At 42.0% G+C, this 22782-nt stretch overlaps 1 protein-coding gene across 1 annotated transcript in view; it reads left to right on the plus strand.

Moving 5' to 3' along the window:
• Window positions 1–20828, plus strand: part of wdr27 (WD repeat domain 27) — a 240921-nt gene extending 220093 nt beyond the window's left edge. Inside the window, 1 exon segment of the mRNA XM_048601376.1 lies at window positions 20652–20828. Coding sequence (XP_048457333.1) covers window positions 20652–20828 — 177 coding nt within the window.
• Window positions 20829–22782: the final 1954 nt, after the last annotated feature.

A 22782-nucleotide genomic window follows, 5' to 3' on the forward strand; every position in this document is an offset into this window, starting at 1 on the left:
GAACACAGCAGGCCAGGCAGCATCAAATGAGCAGGAAAGCTGACTTTTCAGGTCTGGACCCTTCTTCAGAAAACAAAAGGGTCCAGACCCAAAACGTCAACTTTCCTGCTGCTCTGATGCTGCCTGGCCTGCTGTGTTCATCCAGCTCCACACTTTGTTATCTCAGACTCCAGCATCAGCAGTTCCTACTATCTCTATGGCTGATATGATATGCCCTTCATTCTGCTTTCTTGCTTAGAGTCCATGATCCTTGACTCCTTAGTCAATCAATAATATGTCTAACACAATCTTGAATATATTCAATGACGTAGCCTCTTGTGCTTCTGGTGGAAGAGAATTACAAAAGCTATAAAATGCTTAATGTTGTCTATGATGGCAAACTATTTTGTGGTAGCAAATTGGAAGAGTTGTTGGAGAATAATGAAGGCCCATTATAAAACTTGTAAATTATTCTCGGATTGGCATCAAAACATAGGGCATTGTATCATGTGATCAGTAACACATCCATCAGTATAGAGAGGTCCCACAGTTTCAACCCCTTTGTATTTACCTGAAAGAATATTGAACAATGCGTCATCTTGGTGGTTGGCCTCAAACAGACTTTGGACTTCAGAGTTCCAGCTAAAGATGTCCAATAAGAACCAGCAGCTTCCCAATGTAACCATGGGGACTTCCGTCGTACTGAGGATCTGGACAAGTGACCAATAAATAAACATCATGAGAGACTGTTTTGAGATGCTTGGTTTAGCATTACTGAGTCCCCATAATCTCTCTTAACTGATTCAGCTAATATTTCTTTTACTTCAGTGATGGAGAAATTTCAATAGAATCAGAAAAATTTGGGAAAGGGGATACTCAATCCTAAATCTTCAAATATTGAACCAAACTATATTAAGGATATTTATTTCCAGAACATATTATTCTTAATGTCATTCAAAGTGTCTGCGTCTCTGATATTTCATGGTTGAAACTATCAATATAGAATGATCGCCTGTGGCCTTTGCTTATCACACCAGCATTTTCACAAAAATCCCTATTATTTCACCTCATCTATCTATATTTAGCTAACAAGCCCATCATTCTGGTCTCCCTGCTGTAAGAAAGAGGTTGTTAAACTTGAAAGGTTTCAGAAAATATTTACAAGGATGTTGCCAGGATTGGAGGGTCTGAGCTACAGGGAGAGGCTGAATAGGCTGGGGCTATTTTCCCCAGAGCATCGGAGGCTGAGGGGTGACATTATAGAGGTTTATAAAATCATGAGGGGCATGGATGGGGTGAATAGCCAAGCTTTTTTTCCCAGAGTAGGGGAATCCAAAGCTTGAGGGCATGGGTTTAAGGTGAGGGGGAAAGATTTGAAAAGGATCCGTGCAGCAACTTTTTCATGAAGAGGGTGGCGCGTGTACAGAACGAGCTGCCAGAGGATGTGGTAGTTTGTACAATTACAACATTTAAAAAGCGTCTGGGTGGATACATGATTGGAAGTGTTTAGATGAATATGGGCCAGATGCTGGCAAATGCGACTAGATCAGTTTAGGATATCTGGTCGATTCAGATGAGTTAGACCAAAGGGTCTGTTTCTGTGCTGTATAACTCTATGATTCTATGACCGTTCAGATTGCTCTCCAGCATTGCATAGCTTCGTTTCATTGCTGACTACAAAAACTATTGCTGGACAGTTAGGAAAGGGAAATCACTGAGTTCTGATTGTCACCCATGGGTCTCTATGGTCAGGTCTGCGTGTAGAAATGTAAGCTGCTTAGAGAATGCATAAAGGAAATGTTGCTAGTTCCATGATTCTCTAGCCAGTGCATGGAACCGCACTGTTACAAAAAGTTACAAACCAAATTTCATTCATTTATTTGCTATTCATGAAATCTTAACAGTCATATTGTTGGCCTATATCACAATAATGGATTGCTTTTCAAAAATAACCCATTGATTGTAAAGTATTTTGGCATGAACTGTGAAAGTGCTAGCCACTCCCATTAGTGATCTGAGCATTTTCCATTTAGTTCAGTACCCGTGTTGTTGAATATCTGGACCAGAGACAATGGGCTAAATGGTCAATTTCTGGACTGTAACCATTCTATCATGCTGTAATTGTAAAATAAAATGACCCAACAATTTTATTATCTGTGATTGGAGTTGGATGTTTGTGTTGTCCACCTTATTGCTTCTTCAAAATATTTGAAGATGGTGTCAGGAACCATTTATTGGGACGAGGCGAGAGGCGGTTTGATGGTCTGCTTTATTTTTCAACAAGTCAACAGGTTCAGATCTACCTGGCTGTGTATACCTGACATCTACAATGTGTTTTCCTAAATAAATAAAATTATAAACACATTGCAAACACCTCCAGGAAGTGACTTTTAACTCCACACTTGTATTCCCCTTCTCAGAGTAGTAGAAATGTCCCTTGTAGCTTGCAACTTAATGAACACAACTACTTGCACAAGTTTAGTTGAAACTGACTGTCTGCTTGTACCTTTTGTCTCTGTCTTTTTATCAACATCTTTTCATTCACATCTTGTAAAGAATTGCTACCAGATATGCTTTTTAAAATCTGGGAGAAAAAAATTTCCAATGCATTGGGTAATTGGTGTTTCTCTAGTTATGACACAAGCTTATAAGAAGGCAGTGGTGTAGTGGTAATCTCATTGGGCGAGTAGTCGTCTAAGGACTTGAGTTTGAATCTCACCGTGGCAGTTGGTGAAATTTTAACTGTGGAAGTGACGCTTGTGGTGCAGTGGTAGTGTCCCTACCTCTGACCCCTAAGGCCTGGGTTTAAATCCCACCTGCTCCAGAGCTGTGCAGTAATCTTTGAACATGTTAATTAGAAAATATCAACAGATTGATATGGTGTCCTGTTCTACTGAAAGCAACTATCTTTGCCATATTGACAGCCTTTCGTCAAGGTGCCTTTTTGCCAAGCTTCACAGAATCAAAGAATTGTGACAGCAGAAATGGAGTTCATTTGGCCCACTGTAATTGCATCAGCTGTCTGACCATTTTGACTTTGTGCCATTCATTTTTCCTCCATAAGCCTGCATTTTGTTTCTATTAAATAGCCATCTATTGCTTTCTTGAATGCCTTGACCTGTACAAATGTATTTTGATATTGTTCCTAAGACATTGATATTAAAATCAAAATTCACATGTGGAATAACTTTAAAACAATCTAAAGCAGTGGTGCATCAATTCAGGTTCTAGCTTATGTGGGTAAAAATGTGGGTATCTTAATTTTGGGAATTTTCATCTAAGGTTTCTCTCCGTGAGCTCCAGCGAGTTTTCTCACACAATTTTATGCTGCTTACTTCACGAAGCATGCACCACACCTCCATGGCACTATTTCTGCATTATCTTGCACTCCTTAGTGCCATTGCCTTGACATTCACGTCGCAGCCGCAATACATCAAATGCAGCTGCACACCTGGCCATATGCTGCAAGCCAGGATTAGCCCTTCACAGTTCCAGTATGTGTGAATCACCTAGGGTTGTGGATAATAGAGGCAAATTGGTACCCTGGTTTGCGGACAGGGATCTGGAAGCCCTATTGCATGGGGTGGTAGAGCGAAATGTTTTCCTCTTGCCTCAGGACTTCATAGGAGACTACGATACCTGACCTTATCAGCCTGGTCGAAAGTTACTAGTTGAGTCAGTTGGGTCAGTGCCGTTTCTATGATTAGGAGGAATGCCCTGCAGTGCAGGAAGAGTGTTAACAACCTTCTGCCCTCTGCCAGGATAAATGTCACCATCGTTTCTCTGCTACCTCACACTGACCCTAACTCTGCCACTCCACCCACTTCCTACCAAGGTTCATGATCTACCACTCTCACTACTGCATGCAACATTTTCCCTCAATGTCTCTCGCCCATTCCATTCTCACAAACTACTAACCCTTCCTGCCCATTGTGCTTCCTAATCTGTCACTCAGGACTCCTCACTACCATCCTCACCTGAATCATCACTAACAGTGATAACAGCAACTTTCATCTCACACGATTCCTGTCTTTGTCTCATTTCAGTAGAAAACAGCTCACAATAGGGCAGAGAAGGCCAAGGCAAATGATGTAGTGGCCAACAATCATCTGCTCAATCCCTCCAAGAAGAGAAACCTTGTGTTAGCAGGAGTGGATAAAGACTGCTCATGTGATATTGAAACCTTCATGTCCCAGCAAACAAGTATTTTTTATTGTGATGTGCTGCACTTCTCTTCCATACTCCTATGTTCTCCGCTGTGAATGTTTCCTTAACATGCTCAAACCTCTACTTCTGTTTTGCAACTCATTCATTGTCGTGTCTCCTGCAGGTGTGAGCATCACCCATACAGCCTCTGCCCTAAAGAGAACAGCCCTTCCAGACATCCGCTTCTCCTCCACCTCTGAGGAAGGAGCCACAGGTCCCTCAGAGGAAGCACTAGCAAGCTTTTGCTTGCATCCCCCACCAACTCAAATACTGTTACCTCTTTAGTGAATTTTTTTTAACCAATGGTGTGGGCATTTCTGGCTATGTCAGTATTTATTGCCCGTTCTGAGTTGCTCTTGAGAAGGTGGTGCAAAACTGCCTTCTTCAACCGCTGCAGTCCATGTGCTGTAGGTAGACCTGCAATGCTGTTAGGGAGGGGATTCCAGGAGTTTGCCCTAGAGTCTGAACATGTTGGTGAGTATATTACTGCCACGCCCCACAGCTGGCCAGGAAAGAAATGCCCCTGGTCGCTGGCTCTCAGAGGCCTGCTGGACTCCAGGCACATGTTCAGCTCCAAGCAGGAGAGGGGCCCAGTGGTGTCGACCATTAATAACTTTGTGCAAATAAAGAAACAGATACAGAAGTAGCAGTCAAGTTTCTCGGAGACACTCAGGAAACGATAGAAGATTGGAGGAGCCCACCAATCCTGTCTGTACCATGCTGGCTGCTATCATGCATGTGTCTAGCTGACTCCATGCATAGTTAGGTGGCTACCATGGAGAGCCAGGTCCAACAGAACACTCGTTGGCTGCTGGAGGTACATACAGAGCTGCACTCAATCGTTGTAACCATTGGTGAACAGCGTCAATGGCAAGGTGACAAGGAGAAGACAGACTTGGAATTCACTGCAGTTGCCCCTTCCCCACAAGGAGACAGGGCAATGCCAATAGGCACGGAGCTGGAGGAGGAACCAAGTTCAGGCCCCCTAGGCATCCTCTCTCTGAACTCTTTAGAGTTGCCTAGCCCTTTCAGCTTAACTTGGCCTGCGACCCTCAAAGCTCTGGAAATTCGGGCTGAGAAGGATGAGACTGCATCTGGCCAAGACAATGTCATCATGTCTGAGCCACAAATGCCCTGAGAATCATGTGTCCAAAAGTCCAAACCATTGGGTTTCAGTATATCGCAATCTCCCTCCACCCTAACCGTGGATTTGGCACTGTACCGAGATGTAGTGAGAGGGAAATGAGAAAGAAAACTTGAAAGCACGTTAGTGGCATGAGTAAGACCTCAATGTAAACAGAATCTCACATTTGTAAATACATTTTTACTTTGCATTATCACCTATCTGATCAACGGTTATTTTAGTTGCAGCTACAACAATGAAGCTACAGAATTACCCATCCTTAACATCACACAGATGCTGGAAGCTTGTCTAAATGAGTGTTTCTACACATTCCCTAAAGCCTATTGTAGCATAATACCTTGTCATGTTTGAATATGAGAGCTTCAGATATTGTGGACACCTTCCAATCATTGTTAATGTTAATTTATATTGCACAACAGTAAAAGTGAAGAAAGGTGAAACAAGAAAGATGTATTTGCATTTGTGAATAAATAGGGGTTGCTTGCCTTTCCAGCATCACACATTAACAGTCATTGGATGATGACTTCACCCAATTTAATTCAAAGGGAGTATCAAATCAGTCCTATCTGCTAATGTGGAATATTGTATCTGCTGTTCCCAATGTGGTCTCCACTACATTGGAGAAACCAAACGGAGGCTTGGAGACCGCTTTGTGGAACACCGACGCTCGGTTCATGACAGATGACAACACCTCCCAGTCGCGAACCACTTCAACTCTCCCTCCCACTCCTCAGACAACGTGTCCATCCTGGGCCTTCTCCAGTGCGACCACGATGCCACCCGAAGGCTGGAGGAACAGCACCTCATTCCACTTGGGAACCCTGCAGCCCAATGGTCTCAATGTGGACTTCACAAGCTTCAGAATCTCCCCACCACCAACCTTATCCCAAGACCAGCCCATCCCGTCCCCGCCTCCTTGACCTGTCCGTCTTCCCTCCCACCTACCTGCCCCTCCCTCCTCACTGACCAACCCCCATCCCAACTCCCTACCTACACTCACCTTTACTGGCTTCATCCCCGCCTCCTTGACCTGTCCGTCTTCTCTCCATCTATCTGCTCCTCTATCCACCTTCTATCATCGCCTCCCCCTCTCTCTATTTATTTCAGCGCCCCCTTCCCCTCCCCCATTTCTGAAGAAGGGTCCAGACCTGAAACGTCAGCTTTCCTGCTCCTCAGATGCTGCCTGGCCTGCTGTGTTCATCCAGCTCTACACCTTGTTATCCCTGGTGCACAAGGCCAGGTTTGCAAACCTTAAATGGAAAATCAACCTTTTTTTTCCTGATGCTGAAAATCTCATTTTTCTGTTCTAGCCATATTTTCTCAATGTTTCACCATTTCTCACATTAGAGGCACAATCTTTGAGTCATAGAGGTCTACAGCACTGACAAAGGCCCTTTGGCCCATCCTTTTTTTCTGTTAGACACAAATACAACATTGTTCAAGAGCAGGAAAAATTCTACCCTATGTTTCTTTAATTTGACAATATTCAATACTAATGTACTCAATATGTTGTAATTGAGAATAACAATATAAATTCATCTAACATTGTTAATGTAATAAAATGTTCCAAGATGGTCTGCAGGACCACTATCAAACATCTGACACTGATCCATGCAAGGAAGTATTAGGCCAAGTAACTAAAAACTTGGTCAATGAGATAGGTTTTTAAGAATGTCTTAAAGGACAAAGACAGATAGAGAGGTTCAGGTAGGAAATTCCAGAAGTTAAGGCGAGGTAGCAGAAGGTGTGCCATCCAGTGGTGGAGCAGTTAAATCAGGGATCATGAGAGGCCGAAATTGGAGTAGTGCAGAGATCTCAGAGCATTAGAGGATGTTACAAAGATGGGCACATTATGGAGAGAGTTTTCAAATTGAGATATTGCTGAACTGGGAGCCAATGGCATTTAGCAAGCTCAGTGATGTGTGAGCTAGACACTTTTCAGTTAGGATACAGACAGCTAGTTTTAGGATGAATTCAAATCTATGGAGGATGCAAGTTAGGTGGCTAGTGAGTAGCGACTTGGGATAGTCATATCTAGAGGTTACAAAAGTAGGGGTGAAGGTTTCAGCAGCAGTTGAACTGAAGCTGGTGCAGAGATGACCAATGTCATAGAAATGGAAATATGCAGTGTTGGTGATGGAATGGATTTTGGAATCAGAAACGTTTCTTGGGTTCTGACAAAATGTTAGGGTTGCAAGAAGTGGTATTGTATTGCTGATATATTATCAGACTCTTAGCACATTTATTTTATTTCTGATCATTAACCTGGAAATAATTGATGGCATTGATCATAAAAAGAAACATTTTGCATCTGTCACAGACCTTGGGAAGGCTTCCAACTGAACATGTAAATTGAATTTTGAATCTGCTGCTTTTTTGGTTTTCCATCATTATAGTTATAGTCTTTGTCTTCATAACTCGCACCAAGTCTCCAAGCAGCCCTTCACGTCTGTATATATTTTTATTTTGCAATCTGTTTCTCTGGCATCTACATAAAATTAGCTGAAAATATTTGTAACCCGGCACATCAGATGTAGACAGTTATTTCTATCCAAGTTTTCAATGATTTTGTTTTTTCCCCTCAACTCTGAAGTCTCATAGGTTTCTCAGAGTTGAAGGATCCTATGCATTATACCCTATTAAAAGTGAACATCAGGACAATTTAAAACAGATTTCTCTTCCCCAGTATAAATCTTTGTTGTTCAAGTTATTAATGAATCCTCATTAACAAGAAGACATTGGGATCAGTAGTTTACACAGTAACCAGTGTGGCAGAGGGGGTGGGTGGTGGTGGGTTCAGTCAGACAATGGAGACCTGGGAACTGGCACAAAAAAACAAGAATTTTCAGGGACTCCCCAGGGGAACGGTGGTCACTGAAACATAATCCATCAGTCTGGCAGTCTGTAAGTTTGATAGTTTAGGTTGTAATCTTACTTGTTGGAATTGCTCACAGAGTAATATAACTGTACACTGCTAATGAAAAGCAGCAAGTGGGACACAAGTAGTTCATTATTGCATCATTTGAAACACATGCAGATATACTCTGGTACAAATAAAATTCTAAAGCCTTTCATCAGGAACTGATAATAAAAAAATTGCAAGGATAAAGCTACATCATGGCAAAGGTGACAGTGCTACATTTTCAACACTTTTGTTTCCTCTTCACAAAATTTTAGGCGACAAAAATTTTGGTATCATTCACTAACTGTGAGACGAGATATAGACTAGGACAGCAGCTTGCCTAAGCCATTAAGGATGCAGAAAATCCCATTCACAAGATTAAACCTATGCTGCTGAAAGTTGCATGCAGAATAGGATGCACAATAGGAAGGTGTGGTTTGAGATTTCTCTCTAGAAATTTTAACTTTCTGGTGAAATTGCACTTTTGTCTTTGGGTCGCCAATATATACAAGTGAACCATTGGAAATCATGGATGAGAAACATATGCTGAGAACACGAACCTGTTCATCCTATTTACCATGTGCAATAGAAGCTCCCACTATTTTCATTCAAGGTGATATGAAGAGCTTATAAATCTGGTAAAATTTCCAAGAACTGGAAAATGGCAAATTCATTTCTTTATTCAGATATGAGCTTATTGGTTGCAAGCCATTTTGCCTAATATCTCTAATTTTAGGCTAGTTATAATCCAATCAACAGTGTTTAATAGCTTTCAACAGGAAGCTTTAAATAGGAGGGCACAGAGGTCATAGGGTGCAGTCCGTATCATTCTACAAATGAAAAAAAAATGCCTTTTAAAAAAATCCAGAATTCCTTCAGGGTTGGAGAAGCTACTGAATGAGGAAATTTAGTAGATGTAGTCTGCTTGGATTTTTAGCATTTGGCCACTTTAGGATCATGAAATCGTGAAATTAGTACATCCATCTATCGGAATGAAGGGCTCTGTCTTCCAGTGTAAAAGCCACCATGATACAAATAAGAACAAAAGCTAATATCTAATAGCAACACCACCAATCAAGTTAAGAAAGAAAAAAACCAAATGAACTGTGGATTGTGGAAATCAGAAACAAAAACAAATTACTGGAAAAACTCAGCAGGTCTGGCACCATCTGTGGAGAGAAATCAGAATTAACGATTCAGGTCGAGTAACCTACTCAAGACCTTTCCAAAACATTAACTCTGATTTTGCTCCACAGATGCTGCCAAACCTGTTCAGTTTTTCCAGCAGTTTCTGTTCTTGTAACCAATTTAAGATAGTCAGTTGAGCTTATAACATGGTTCATTTATATTTGGTAGAAGCAACGTATGTTCATACACAGAGGCTCATTCTCCTCAAATAAAAGGATATGTTCAAGCCTTGCATTTTTTCTGAATTTCTCAATAGCTTGGATCCTGTAGTTCTCCATTGCTTTCTTTATGGTAATGCCTCAGCCAATCAGAGTCGACTTGCCGACAAATTTGCACCTTTTTCTCCTGTAGTATTATTGTTTTAATTGTTTGGAATTTGGCATTCCTTTGATCTGATTAGTGAAAGATAAAACGCTTCAATCTTTCTTTTCAACAATATTCAAGAATAAGGAAGCTCTCCTAATGTCTTGAACAATAGTTATCCATCAACTGGCACAAGACTTTGGACAACAGTGTAAAATAGAATATAGTGAATTGTTAACCTTTATAGATCTCAATTTCCAATTGCATTGAAATGAAGCTGCGAAATTACTCACAATCCAAAGTGTATTTAAATACCGGGGAGAAACATTAACAATTCGGGGAGTCAGAAATCTATTTTACCTAACAGATGATAATCTTGAGGACAAATGTAACAGGCAATATTTTAGAAGCAGACATTATAATTTCATTGTAAGAATTTTTATGTATTCTGTACATGTCGGGTAGAATTTAACTACTCCTTTTGGAGGAAGCAGGGAGGCAGTGGTAGAAACGTGTAATTGTGAGGAATGGCAGGGGGTGCATACAGTATATATCATCTTCCCTACTCACTCAAATTCAGTCAGGGGCAATTAACATTGAGGATGGCCTTCCTGGCTAAGAGCCATTTCAGACTTTAACTGCTCAATTAATGGCACTCAATGACCTCATCCTACTGTTGCTGATATTTTGGTGCAGGAAGCCCTAAAGCACATAGTCAAAGCTGGCGACTTCTTGCAGGTTTGGCAGAGTTTACCTCCTGAGCAGACAAACCTTGGCCCACAAAGGGCTGCCCCTCGGGAAATCCAACTCTTGTCCCTCAATATACCATTGCTGAGGCCTGTTTGACAGATCCTGGCAAGACACAGATTTAGGCTCATTCTTGGGCCACCTCCATTGATGTTGGTTCAGGCTGACTGCAGTGCCTGGGGTGGCCACAGCTCTTTGTGGAGCCTTTCTTTTATTCACTTGTCGGATGTGGGCGTCGCTGGCAGGCCAGCATTTATTGCCATCCCTAGTTGCACTTGAGAAGGTGGTGGTGAGCTGCCTTCTCCAACCGCTGCAGTCCACCTGCCATTAGGGAGGGAATTCCAGGATTTTGACTGAGCGACAGTGAAGGAATAGCGATATATTTCCAAGTCAGGATGATGAGTGGCTTGGAGGGGAACTTGATGGTGATGATGTTCCCATATGTCTGCTGCCCAAGTGATTGTGGGTTTGGAAGGTACTGTCTGAGGATCTTTGGTGAATTTCTGCAGTGCATCTTGTAGATAGTTCACATTGCTGTTACTGAGTATCAGTGGTGGAGGGAGTGGGTGCTTGTTGATGTTGTCCCAATCAAGTAGGCTGCTTGGTCTTGGATGTTGTCAAGCTTCTTGAGTGTTGTTGGGGCTGCAGTCATCCATGCAAATGGGGAGTATTCCATCACACTCCTGACTTGTGCCTTGTAGAGGATGGACAGGCTTTGAAGACTCAAGAGGTGAGTTACTCGCTGCAGTATTCCTAGCTTCTGACCTGCTCTTGTAGCCACTGTGGTGAGTCTAGTTGAGTTTCCGGTCAATGTTAACCCCCAGGACGTTAATAGTGGAGGATTCAATGATGGTAACACCACTGAATGCCAAGGGGCAGTGGTTAGATTGTCTGTTATTGGTCATAGCCTGGCATTTGTGTGGCGCGAATGTTACTTGCCACTTGTCAGCCCAAACCTGGATATTGTCCAGATCTTGTCACACATGGACTGCTTCAGTATCTGAGGATTCGTGACTGGTGCTGAATATTGTGCAATCATCAACAAACATCCCTGCTTCTGACCTAATGATAGAGAGAAGGTCATTGATGAAGCAGCTGAAGATGATTGGGCCGAGGACCCTACCCTGAGGAACTCCTGAATAGATTTCCTGGAGCTGAGATGACTGACCTCCAACAACCATGACCATCTTCCTATGTGTCAGGTATGACTCCAACCACCAGAGAGTTTGCCCCCGATACCCATTGATTCCAGTTTTGCTAGGGCTCCTTGATGCCACACTTGGTCGAATGCAGCCTTGATGCCAAGGGCTGTCACTCTCATCTCACCTCTGGAATTCAGCTCTTTTGCCCATGTTTAAACCAAGGCTGTAATGAGGTCAGGAGCTGTGTGGCCCTGGCAGAACCTAAACTGGGTATCACTGTGCAGGTTATTTCTGAGCAGGTGCTGCTTGATAGCACTGTTGATGGCATCTTGCATCAATTTACTGTTGATTGAAAGTGGACTGATAGGGCAGTAATTGGCCGGGTTGGATTTGTCCTGCTATTTATGTACAGGACATACTTGGGCAATTTTCCACATTGTTGGGTAGATACCAGTGTTGTAACTGTACTTGAACAGCTTGGCCAGGGGAACAGCAAATTCTGGAGCACAAGTCTTCAGTACTATGGACTGCTTCAGTATCTATATGGCAATACTATTGCCAGAATGTTACAGGGCTCAGAGCCTTTGCAGTATCCAGTGTCTCCCAACTGTTTTTTTGATATCATGTGGAGTGAATGGAATTGGCTGAAGACTGGTATCTGTAATGCTGGGGACTACTGGAGGAGACCAAGGTGGTTCATTCACTTGGCACTTGTGGCTGAAGATTGCTGCGAAAGCTTCAGCCTTATCTTTTGCACTAATGTGCTGGGGCTCTTCCATCATTGAAGATGGGGATATTTGTGGAGCTTCCTCCTCCAGTTAGTTATTTAATTGTTCACCATCATTCACAAGATTAAAGAGCTGCTAGTCCTTTTATTGGCTGCAACTCTTGGAGGAAGGACCTTCAGCCTTGAAGGAATGGATGCCTCAATGCCAGCTAGTTAGATGTATTAGTATTATTTTGCTTCTAAATAATTGTAAACAAAGATTATCAAGGAGATTAGGAGCTCTGACAGTTGATACTGTAAATTATAAAGTCTAAATCTGAATTTAAGGAAGTGATCTAGTCTCAAGATTCTGCTAGTATTTGCAAGCCCCTTGAGTTTCAAGTCCAGTTTATACTATCATCTAGATCTCTCAGTCGGATTACTATCTTGCAATTCATTTGAGGGCATCTGGTATCTTTTACGTAATACTACTTCAGATTCAGCTCAGTGCTCCACACTGGAAAGACAATTAACTAGTAATTATGGCTCCGTCTCAGCTCTATGAAGACCTTATGTCTTGGAATTAGACAGTACAAGAACGTTTTGAAAATAACTTGTGTATGCTTTTATGAGCATGTATTATTATTGTTCTGCATGCATGACAAGATCAATGCTGTGACTAAAGCACTAATTAGCATGATACTTTGTCCAAGCTAGTTCATATTTGTGGTTCTCTTGTTAGACAAGTTGCATTGTTAAACAATATGCACAACGAAGAAGATTTTGCGTGCAAACGTAAATTAAGTATTCCTTTGCATCATTGCTGAGTCAGCATTTTTTGCAGACAGGCATTATTGTGGTTCAACTGAAAGGTATAATTTCCTTTCACTGCGTGCAGTGTACCATGTGATGACATTTTGCGGCACTCCACAAATATTAGCAGTTTCCTAAAACTGTGGAAAAATGAAATAACTTCCACTTTATGAATAAATTCTATAATATTTTTCAAAATACTTGGCGAATAACATCAGAATAGAATAATCATGCGTAGACCATGTTGCAAAGGCAGAGAAGGTGGATTAATCGTTCTTTCCACTTGTCTGCCAACAAAATGATTTGAGTTTGAATAATCTTCGATAGATTTCAACACCATTATAAGTTCTGGAATTTCAGCTTCTGGATGAGCTGAAGATCAAGACAGATCTCACCATACAAAGATAACTTTGAAATACCACTGTCTAGTGATATTGTCTTAAATGGAAGCACATCAGGAAAGTGATGTAGTCTGTGGTAGCTTTTACAATAATGAGCATATCATTCTATAACTTTGTCTCTGGAAGGTTTGAGGAGACATTTTAAAGTAGCATGGTAATCTTACAATACAATATGATATTACAGTATATGACTGAATCCTGTTTGTAGTTTCCCATGATATGTTATGTGTTGAAAATTGCATTGTACATTTTATCCAATTGAGACCATGATATGCATTTGTACCAGCAGAGGAAGACTGCTAGGAAGGGTGTACTGGAAAGTAAAGTATTCATGTTTAGCAGCTTGTGCAATTCTAATTCTAGATGACTGACTGAATATATAGTTGATTCTGTGCTAAAAACTTTACATTAATGGTGCAACATTCTGAGATTGAAGCATGCAGATTGGAATCTGTGAAGCATGTCTTAATCTCTTCAACATTGAATAGAGATTTCAAAGTCTGATCCCAGCAGAAAGGTTAGAATCCTTTTGGGGTAGGACATTGCTGCAGTCAACAACTTGGGCAGGATTGTATATCAAAGACAACATAATATGTGTAGGAATGGGGAAAGAAACTGTAAGGCTGGCAAGTAGGAGTGATGGTTGGAGTGTGAGGCCTGTGGCAGTGGGTGGTGTTGCTGCCAACAATTCAAAGCGAGCAGGTAATTTGTGTGTGGCTCAAAAAGTTGAGGTTAGGGAGTAGTGAGAGTGAGTATGTTGAGGCCTGAAAGCAATTGACCTTAAGAAGGCTGGAATCTGGGAGCACTTGGAGTGAAATAGTGTTGTAATTGTGTGGTGTTAAAACTTTTGTATAGGTCGTCCCCATGGCCTGTTAGGAATTCCAAGTCAAGTTTCTTAATTCTTTGAAGTCTAATATGAAGCAAGAAAATCTGTTTGCTATCTAATTACAAGTTGTATGGCTCTGTTTTATGAGTAATTTAATAGGCCTTCAAGCTCAAACAATGAATAAGACTAAAACAAATTTTACTTTTAAACTATACGTATGTTATTTGTTAAAATTAGCTTCCAAAAGCTCCCTGACTACTTCTTTTAAAGCAGTGGGTAAATAATATTATAATTTGTGGAAAAAAATGACGAATAAAAATTGTAAATTGCAGCAAAAGATTAAGTTCCAGTGGTTTACAAGTTTTAAATCATAAACATATTTAGTCTGTATTTTTCATACAGTAAGCAACTAAAACCTGCAAGATTAATATAAAAGCAGAATGCCACCAAATTCTTAACAAGTCAGGCAACACCATGGAGACAGAAGCAAAACTAATAGCTGGAATCATCTCAACCCCAGTTAGAATGGAGATCTATTTATACGTTCAGAACCTATCTGTTTGCTCAGTGCACCCAGCAGTTGCTCTTTACCAGTGAAATCTAAGTACATCACCTTCTAGGCTCCCAAATCATTTAAGGGAGAGAGTGTGTGATGATTCTATCAGAGGAAATATTTCTAATCAAAAAGATCACTGCATGGATCAGAAAGATTCACAATGCAGCAACCACAGGAAGGAAGAGACTATGAAGGCTGCTTGTTGCGTCTCTCGCTGTTCTCTAAAGATACCTCTCCAATCAGACAGACATGTATAGAGGTAACCAAGGAAGTCAGCAACAGGAGTGTGCTCCCCACCGACCAGTCAGTCCACCAAGAGGATCCAGGACTTCAGGAAGGCATGATAGGTGAGTGACTTAAAATTTTTAGGTATCCAACTCCACACTGACTTACCCAGCATTCTCCTGCATTGCACTGCTCAGGTCAACATGCCTGAACATGTGGACGTACCAATCAGGAGCAGGAGTAGGCCATTCAGCCCCTTGAGCCTCTTTCATCATTCAATAAGATCATAGTTTATCTGATTGTATTCTCAAACCTACATTCCTACCTCCTATGATAATCTTTCAATCCCTTACTTAACAAGAATTTAACCACCTCTGCCTTCAAGGACTTTGCTTCCACAACATTTTCAGGAAGAGATTCTGATGATTCTCATTCTTTTCAAGAAGAGAGTTTGGAAGACCCATGACCCATGAGAGAAAAAAAAGAGTCACCCAATTTCATTTTTAAATGGGCAAACCCTGATTTTTAGACACTGATCCTTCATTCTTAATTCTTCTATCAGGAGAATTGTTCTGAGGAAGGGCCTCTGGACCCGAAACATTAACTCTTTCTTCCTTCACAGATGTTGCCAGACCTGCTGAGCTTTTCCAGCAACTTTGCTTTTGTTCCTGATTTACAGCATCCGCAGTTCTTTCGGCTTTTATTTAACATCACCATAATGCTGCAGCAACAATAAACAAACACCATTTATGGTTCATAGGTGGCATGGCTGACACCTCCTTACAAATGCAACTGCACAGTCCTACACTGTAGGCACCAGGCCCCACAGTATACCTGCCCTTAGCCACTTTCCCTTTTACAAACCTTTAAGGCACTGCTCCTGTTTCCCAAATGCACACTGTAGCCTGGCATCTTAGCATTGTTCAATGTGGGACTATCACATATGGGGAAGATTTCAAAATGTTCATCTTTATTCACCAACACCAAAAGGGAACAGAAATAAAACAGTCAGAAGTTACATTTATCTCTCAGAATAGAAATAACCTACTTGCATGTTTAGCACTGATAATTTTAGGGTCAATGAAAGATCATTGCACACAACTCTCATCTACTGTAACTTTGTGTTAGTTAAATCCTGACTGGTTTGTAGCGCCTGACACTGCTGTGCTGTATCATGCAGAAGATGATGTTCCTCCTGCTGAATGTCCTCATCCTCCTCCTCCTCGGAAGACTGCTCACACTCACCTAACTTGCCACAACCATCACGTCCCTTCCTTGCCTGATCCAATTATCCAGAACACAACATGCTAGGACAGTTTGGGCACACTCTGTCTGGAATTTACTCCAAGGCCCCCAAAACCAACCCTAGCTTCAGAACTACATCTTTTGGAGATCTATCGTCTGCCCCACATTGGCCTAGGTCAAATAATGGACTGCATTTTTCTACTGTCTGCATCAGTCAGGAGGTTGCATGATTGAGTCAGCAGCCACAAAGAATAGTGCTTGTCCCCTAGTAACAATCCTTGTAAGGCATTTGGCTCCTCAAACACACCAAGAAGACAAGACTTCTCAAGGATAGAATTATCATCGCAGATCCCACAGCATGTGCACTAACTTCTGAGCAATAGTACCAATGATCACAGATCACTTGCACTTTGCTGGGATGGAAGCCTTTTCTACTGATGAACTCAGTGGCCTTTCTCAATGTGACTTGAGTATAATCTGTAGTACCCTGCACCCAGGGAACCCAGCTATGTTGCCAAATCCTACTGCCCGGGCTGTAATCATGGTAAAACATGATGAAGCAGTGTGACCTTAATACATCGTGAGTGGATGATTGAGATACCCCACAGGTCTCCAGTTGTTCTTTGGAAGGAACAAGTTGCATAAAAGTTAAATTTTTTCTCTCTGACAGCTACTGGGACAGGAAGGATTCCCACTCTTTCATGTTGCAGATCTCGCTCCAGCAGTTGACATTGTTCTGTGAAAGTGTCCCGCTACAACCTCAGTCTGTGTGGAAACTGTGCCTTGCTCTTCTGGATGAAATGACATAAAGGACAACAGAATCTGGCCCTTCTGTACCTCCTGCATACCCGGATGTGACCTTCAGCTGTGGCCTCTTTGTGTGCAGTATGCTTGGTAGCAGCTAGAGGTTGCTGCTTGTCCTGGACCCATTGCCACATCTATTCCTTTTCCATTTGGATGTGTCTTTAAACAGAGCAATAACATTTGCTGTGATTCGATCCATTAGTCATGTTTGCAATGAACCTGTATGGGGTATATACAGAATAGAACAGAGCCATAGGCAATGTTAGCAGTCAGTATTTGCATCACTCACAAATGACAGCCTGATATATTCCTCTATACAGTGAGGCATGGAGCACTCCAACAAGGAGGGCCATGGGATGCCTCAACATAGAACTTTGACATTGGACTTTATTCTGATTAAAGCACCACTGGTCATGTCACAAAGAGACAGTAGGACATTGCAATTGCTGCATGAGCACTGAACCTTTTCTCTTCCCAGCCCTGCATCAACCATGAAAGGCATTGTTGAATTTAAGAGAGTCTTACATTACATTTATAACTCAATTTGATAAGGAATCAGTTCAATGCAACAGTGTAGCCTGAAGTATTGCATCATCTTTGTGCTTTGTAACCAGCAGGACCCTCTTTTTAGGCTGCCTGGGATGCGTTCAGCCTCACAGAGATGACCATCTCCAATCTGCAAGGACCAATAACTTGGTCAATATTGCTTATGACCTCATGCAGTCGGGCACTGCATGCTGTTTATATGCATAGAATATCTTCCTTGGATCAAGAGACCACTATTCCAGGTGTGGTCTCACAAGGACGTGTACAACTGCAGGAAGACATCTTGGCTCCTGTACTTGAATCTTCTTGCTATGAAGGCCAAAATACCATTTGCCTTTTTCACCACATGCTGCACTTGCATGTTTACTTTCAGAGACTGGTGTACAAGGACACCCAGGTCTTCCTATTTAATAATGATATGATTTCAATGACTTCATCCTGTACTCTACTCATGAATGATTGATGCAATTACCATTTGAAGGTTCTCCTGTTGCTCACAAGTGGTGCCTGCATTGTGAGTCAGCATAAAAAGCACTGAGTCCACCCATTCCAGGTGTGGTTGCAGCCATTTGCCATTTTTAGAACACGTTTAAGAATTGAGAGATCACAGAAGACAAAGCTGGGCTTGCTGTACACGGTGAGTCCCAGGCTCAGCATTGTCATCGTGCCTCCTTCAAACTCTGTGCTCTCTTCCATTTGTCAATCCCTTGACAGCCCATCATAACTGTTCTCCCACATTTTCCAATCCAGCATCTGGAGCTACGACTGCAGCTGTCTTCCTTACCGGCTGAACCCTAGCCCTACAGTTTAGTCCTGTCCACCATCATAATGCACATTCCCCTCGCCAAGGCTGTGGAGGTAGTGACCAGGTTTTACCACCCCCGCAGCAACTACTGGCTCTCCCCATCCATCTCTCCCCCAACCTTACCTGTGAAGACTCCCCGCTTCATCGCCCTGTCCCCTCAGTATCCCAGTTGTCGGCGCCAATCTGCAGCATTGATTCCCTTGACTTTCTTAGTACAGAGTTCCCTGTTCTTCCCCTCCACCCCAAGAGATCATTTCTCAGACTCTCAGCATGACTGTGGCCCAACCCCATGACCAACTTGGACTCCTCCCCTTCAACCTTGAGACATAGCCATTTGGTTGATGCACATGCAGCGTGTTTACTGTGTGGGCTGCTGTTCGACATAGCAATTTACAATAGAACAACATGTCCAGTTTCCTTTACTCATGAGTGCTGAGAACCATTACAAGTTGCCTGGCTTTATGTGTGCATTAAAAATCAAAGCAAACCAGAAATGCTGAGTGCCTTTAAGATCTGGTTAAGGAGTCAAAATGTCAAAAAGGCAAGGTGAGGCAGGGATGTTGTGAACATCCAGTTGGTGCAAAGTGAGTGTTCGCTTAGCGAGCGAGTGAACAGACCTAAGATGTAGCGTGGTAAGGTGCATGAGCTGTCCTTGTGTGTACCAAGTATCCTTTCCAACGAGAAATGCTAGTGCATTCCAAAGTGCAACACGAGGGTGCAGAGGCCTTTTGGAAGTTGATCAGAGATGTGTCATGATGATGCAGAGGGTGGGGCACATGTTGAATTGAATTGAATCATTTATTGTCACGTGTATTCAATATAAAGTACAATAAAAGACGTGTAGTCTTGCTATGCATAGGCGCCATTCACATTAACTTAAAATAAAATGAACAATAATGAAAGATAACTTAAAGAGAGTCCAACTTTTCCATTTCTGCTGCTACAGTCCTGCCTAGGCTACACCAGCTCATGCCATGCTGCTGCCACAGTCCCCGCTCCAGGTTTCATCAGCCCACACCATTCCGCTGCCAAAAGCCCACTCTGGACTACACCAGGTCATGCCATGCCACTACCAGGGGCCCACTCCGTGCAGAAGTGAGAGTCCTGATCCAGGCTTCATAGGCCATCCAACTCTGTAGCCATGCTGCCTCTGAAGATGCCAACGCCACTCCAGAACACATCGAAGTCGCCTTCCTATTGAAGAGCTCTCTTTATCAAGTAAGTTCGAATGAAAACTAAATAAAACTGAGAAAAAGAAGGGGAAAAATGGAAAATGAAAAAGCGGACGAAGAAGACAAGCCCAGGCAGAGAAGCCTGAATGCTGCCTACTCCATGCCGCCATGTTGGTTAGTGTCACTGTGTTGGATGCCAGTGTCCATAGATATAGGGTGCACATCATTTCTGCCCTGGAGCATGACCTGAGATGTTGGTTCTACGTATCTAAAATGGAGGTGCAGCTGAAGTCACCAGGTACCTGTCAGTCTTCATATCAGGAATGCTTGGCATCTGATTAATATCCAGCTGGTGGGAGAATGGGAGAGAGGACGTTAATGAGGTGGTTTAAGATTATGATGTGGATAATCCCTGTAATATGCCTCTCACCACACACTACCAAGAATTTCATCTCAACGTTTGGGACTTGGTTGTAAAATGCAACTTGTTCGTCTTGATGTTGTGAAAAGCCTCACTCAACATCTTGTGTAAATCTCCCAAGTTTCTTGCCACAGCCTATGTTGGTCAGGGCATGATAAAATTTCACCTGTGGAACTTAGAAACAGATTCGTCATGATCTTATTGAAAGAAGCAGGCTCGAGGAATGAATGGTCTACATCTGCACCTATTTTGTATGTTTATATGTTGAAACCTGACAATAGGGATGTACAGTTGAAGGTTTGTGAAGGGCTGGATAGTGTGGAATGGCAGATAAAGTGCCTTCCAGGAACATAGTTTTCACCTGTCTAGCAGTGGAAGCACTTTCTGAGAGAAGGCATATTTTGATCAGTAATCTCTGAAAGAACATGGCTGAAGTTTACAGTGTAACTGATCATAGGCTCCCAGGTTATCAGTTTTGCCTTTTGTGACCTGCCCTGAACAAGGTTCTTTATGGTTCCAGACAGAACACCTCAAACCATTGAGCTCCCAAGTGAGGAGGGTGAACAGGCACCCCGTCGTTATTCACTCTCTCTCTCGGCTGGACGCAACAAAGTTCATTTTAAAAGGCTTTCTTCCGTTGTGGATACTTCACTTCCAGACCAAAAGGAACTGTGTCTTTAATGAGCAGAAACAGTGAGTTTATTAATTTTGAAACATGAAGAAATTGTAACAATCCACATACATCCAGATTAGAATTAAGAGGCAAGTTACAAAAAGATGAAAGTCTTTAAAAAATCAGTCGCTGAATTGTTTATGGCTGTTGCAATGGATGTCACCAACAGCATTGATGTTGGTAGTTGAACAAACCGTTTTGAGATACTGGAGTTTGGCTTATTCCTTTTGGCAGCGGTTGACTGACAGCACTAAAAGTGAGAGAGAATACCTTTCAAGACAACAAGGTGCAGGGCTGGATGAACACAGCAGGCCAAGCAGCATCATAGGAGCAGAGAGGCTGACGTTTCGGGCCTAGACCCTTCATCAGAAAAGGGGGAGGGGAAGGGGGTTCTGAAATAAATAGGGAGAGAGTGGGAAGCGGATAGAAGATGAATACCTTTCATTGTCCTTTTACATGAAGTGCAGGAACATTAAAATAATGTTTTCAGAGCTGTGACCCTCACAGCACAAGTCCACACATTAGGACGTCAGGCCACTCACATACACTGACCAGGGTTGAAGCTCATCTTTAACCTCTGTGCCTCTGTTTTCATGAAAGAAGGAAAATACAATTGTACCTGTCACCAAACGGTTGTATTTTTTTGCCATCATATTAACAATCTGAATTGAATTGAATTAGCTTTATTGCCACATGTACTGAAATGAGTACAGCAAAATGTTTACAAATCTCCATTTACAGTGCCATCTTAGGTACTATGTTACAAGGAGATGAGAAGTTCAGTTTGTAGTGCATTTTCTCCCTGTAAATCTTCTTTGACACCTTGTCATGCAAATGACATCAGTCTCTTTCTTTCTCTCTATCCAGACAGCTACTGGATTCATAGCTGCAAATGGCTTTTGAATATATGTCCTTTTTAAAAAAAGTTGCGTTGCAATTAAGATTTGATAGGTCCATCCAGGGTGGGCTAAGATCCCTGGTCATGGCACACCATATAAACGCTTATTGTGTACATACTTCAATGACCCTGATGAGTTGTTAACAGAGCAGGAAACAGATGCCCAGCTGATAAATCTCTCATTGGCTGCTTAATCTCAACCACTTAATTACAAGACGGATCCAAGAAGGTTCCCTACTCACCTTCAACACTGCCCTGAGGAAAGCTAGAACCCCGCATGATCATACAGTACCTAATCCAATGTCAGTTTTTTTTTTCAAAATTTACCATCCACTCACCCCTGAACCTACCTCCACAGGGCTGGGAAAATTCTTGCTAACATTTCAGGCCAGTGAGCTTTCACCATGTTCTCCTGGCTCTGAAGAAAGGTCATCAACAGAAGCTCAAATCTTGTTTTTCTGTCCACAAGTATTGACCGACCAACTGATCATTTGCTGCTTTGTTTGGAAATGTAAGGAATTTGATCTAGCAATGTATTGTACAGTATGGTCACTTTGAATCCAGGTACAATTTGAAGCTTGTAGTGGATACATGTCAGTTTATAATGACAAAATAGAATTATTCTTTGTTCCATTTTGCCACTTTCCTTGCCCAGCTGGGACAACATAATGCAAGGGGCAGCACTTGCACAAAGGCCTGAAACGTTAAACATGTATTGTCAGGCGACAATGGAAAGTAATGCTGTAAGCAAGTTCCAAGAAAAGAGGCCAACATTCAGGCCTCTATTAGATGGGTTTCCAGTAAAATATGGGCAGCTTTCCAGTTCAGATTCCAAACTTTGTTGTGAATTATGGTGTGTTTACTAAGATGTCAACTTTGTTTGTTTTTAACCTATTCAGTCAGCAGACTGATGAAATAGCATGGTTGTTCAAAGGAAACCATTGTGTGTTGTTTCTGTCATGAACAATGACTTTGAAAAAAGTGAAATTTAATGAGTTGATTTTCCTTCTATTGGATCGTAATAGCTGTTCTATTTCTATTAGCATAGTTAATGATTATTTGCATCAATTGTGACACATG

The sequence above is a fragment of the Rhincodon typus genome, chromosome 9 (genome assembly GCF_021869965.1).
Source record: "Rhincodon typus isolate 14 chromosome 9, sRhiTyp1.1, whole genome shotgun sequence".
Lineage (NCBI taxonomy): Eukaryota > Metazoa > Chordata > Chondrichthyes > Orectolobiformes > Rhincodontidae > Rhincodon > Rhincodon typus.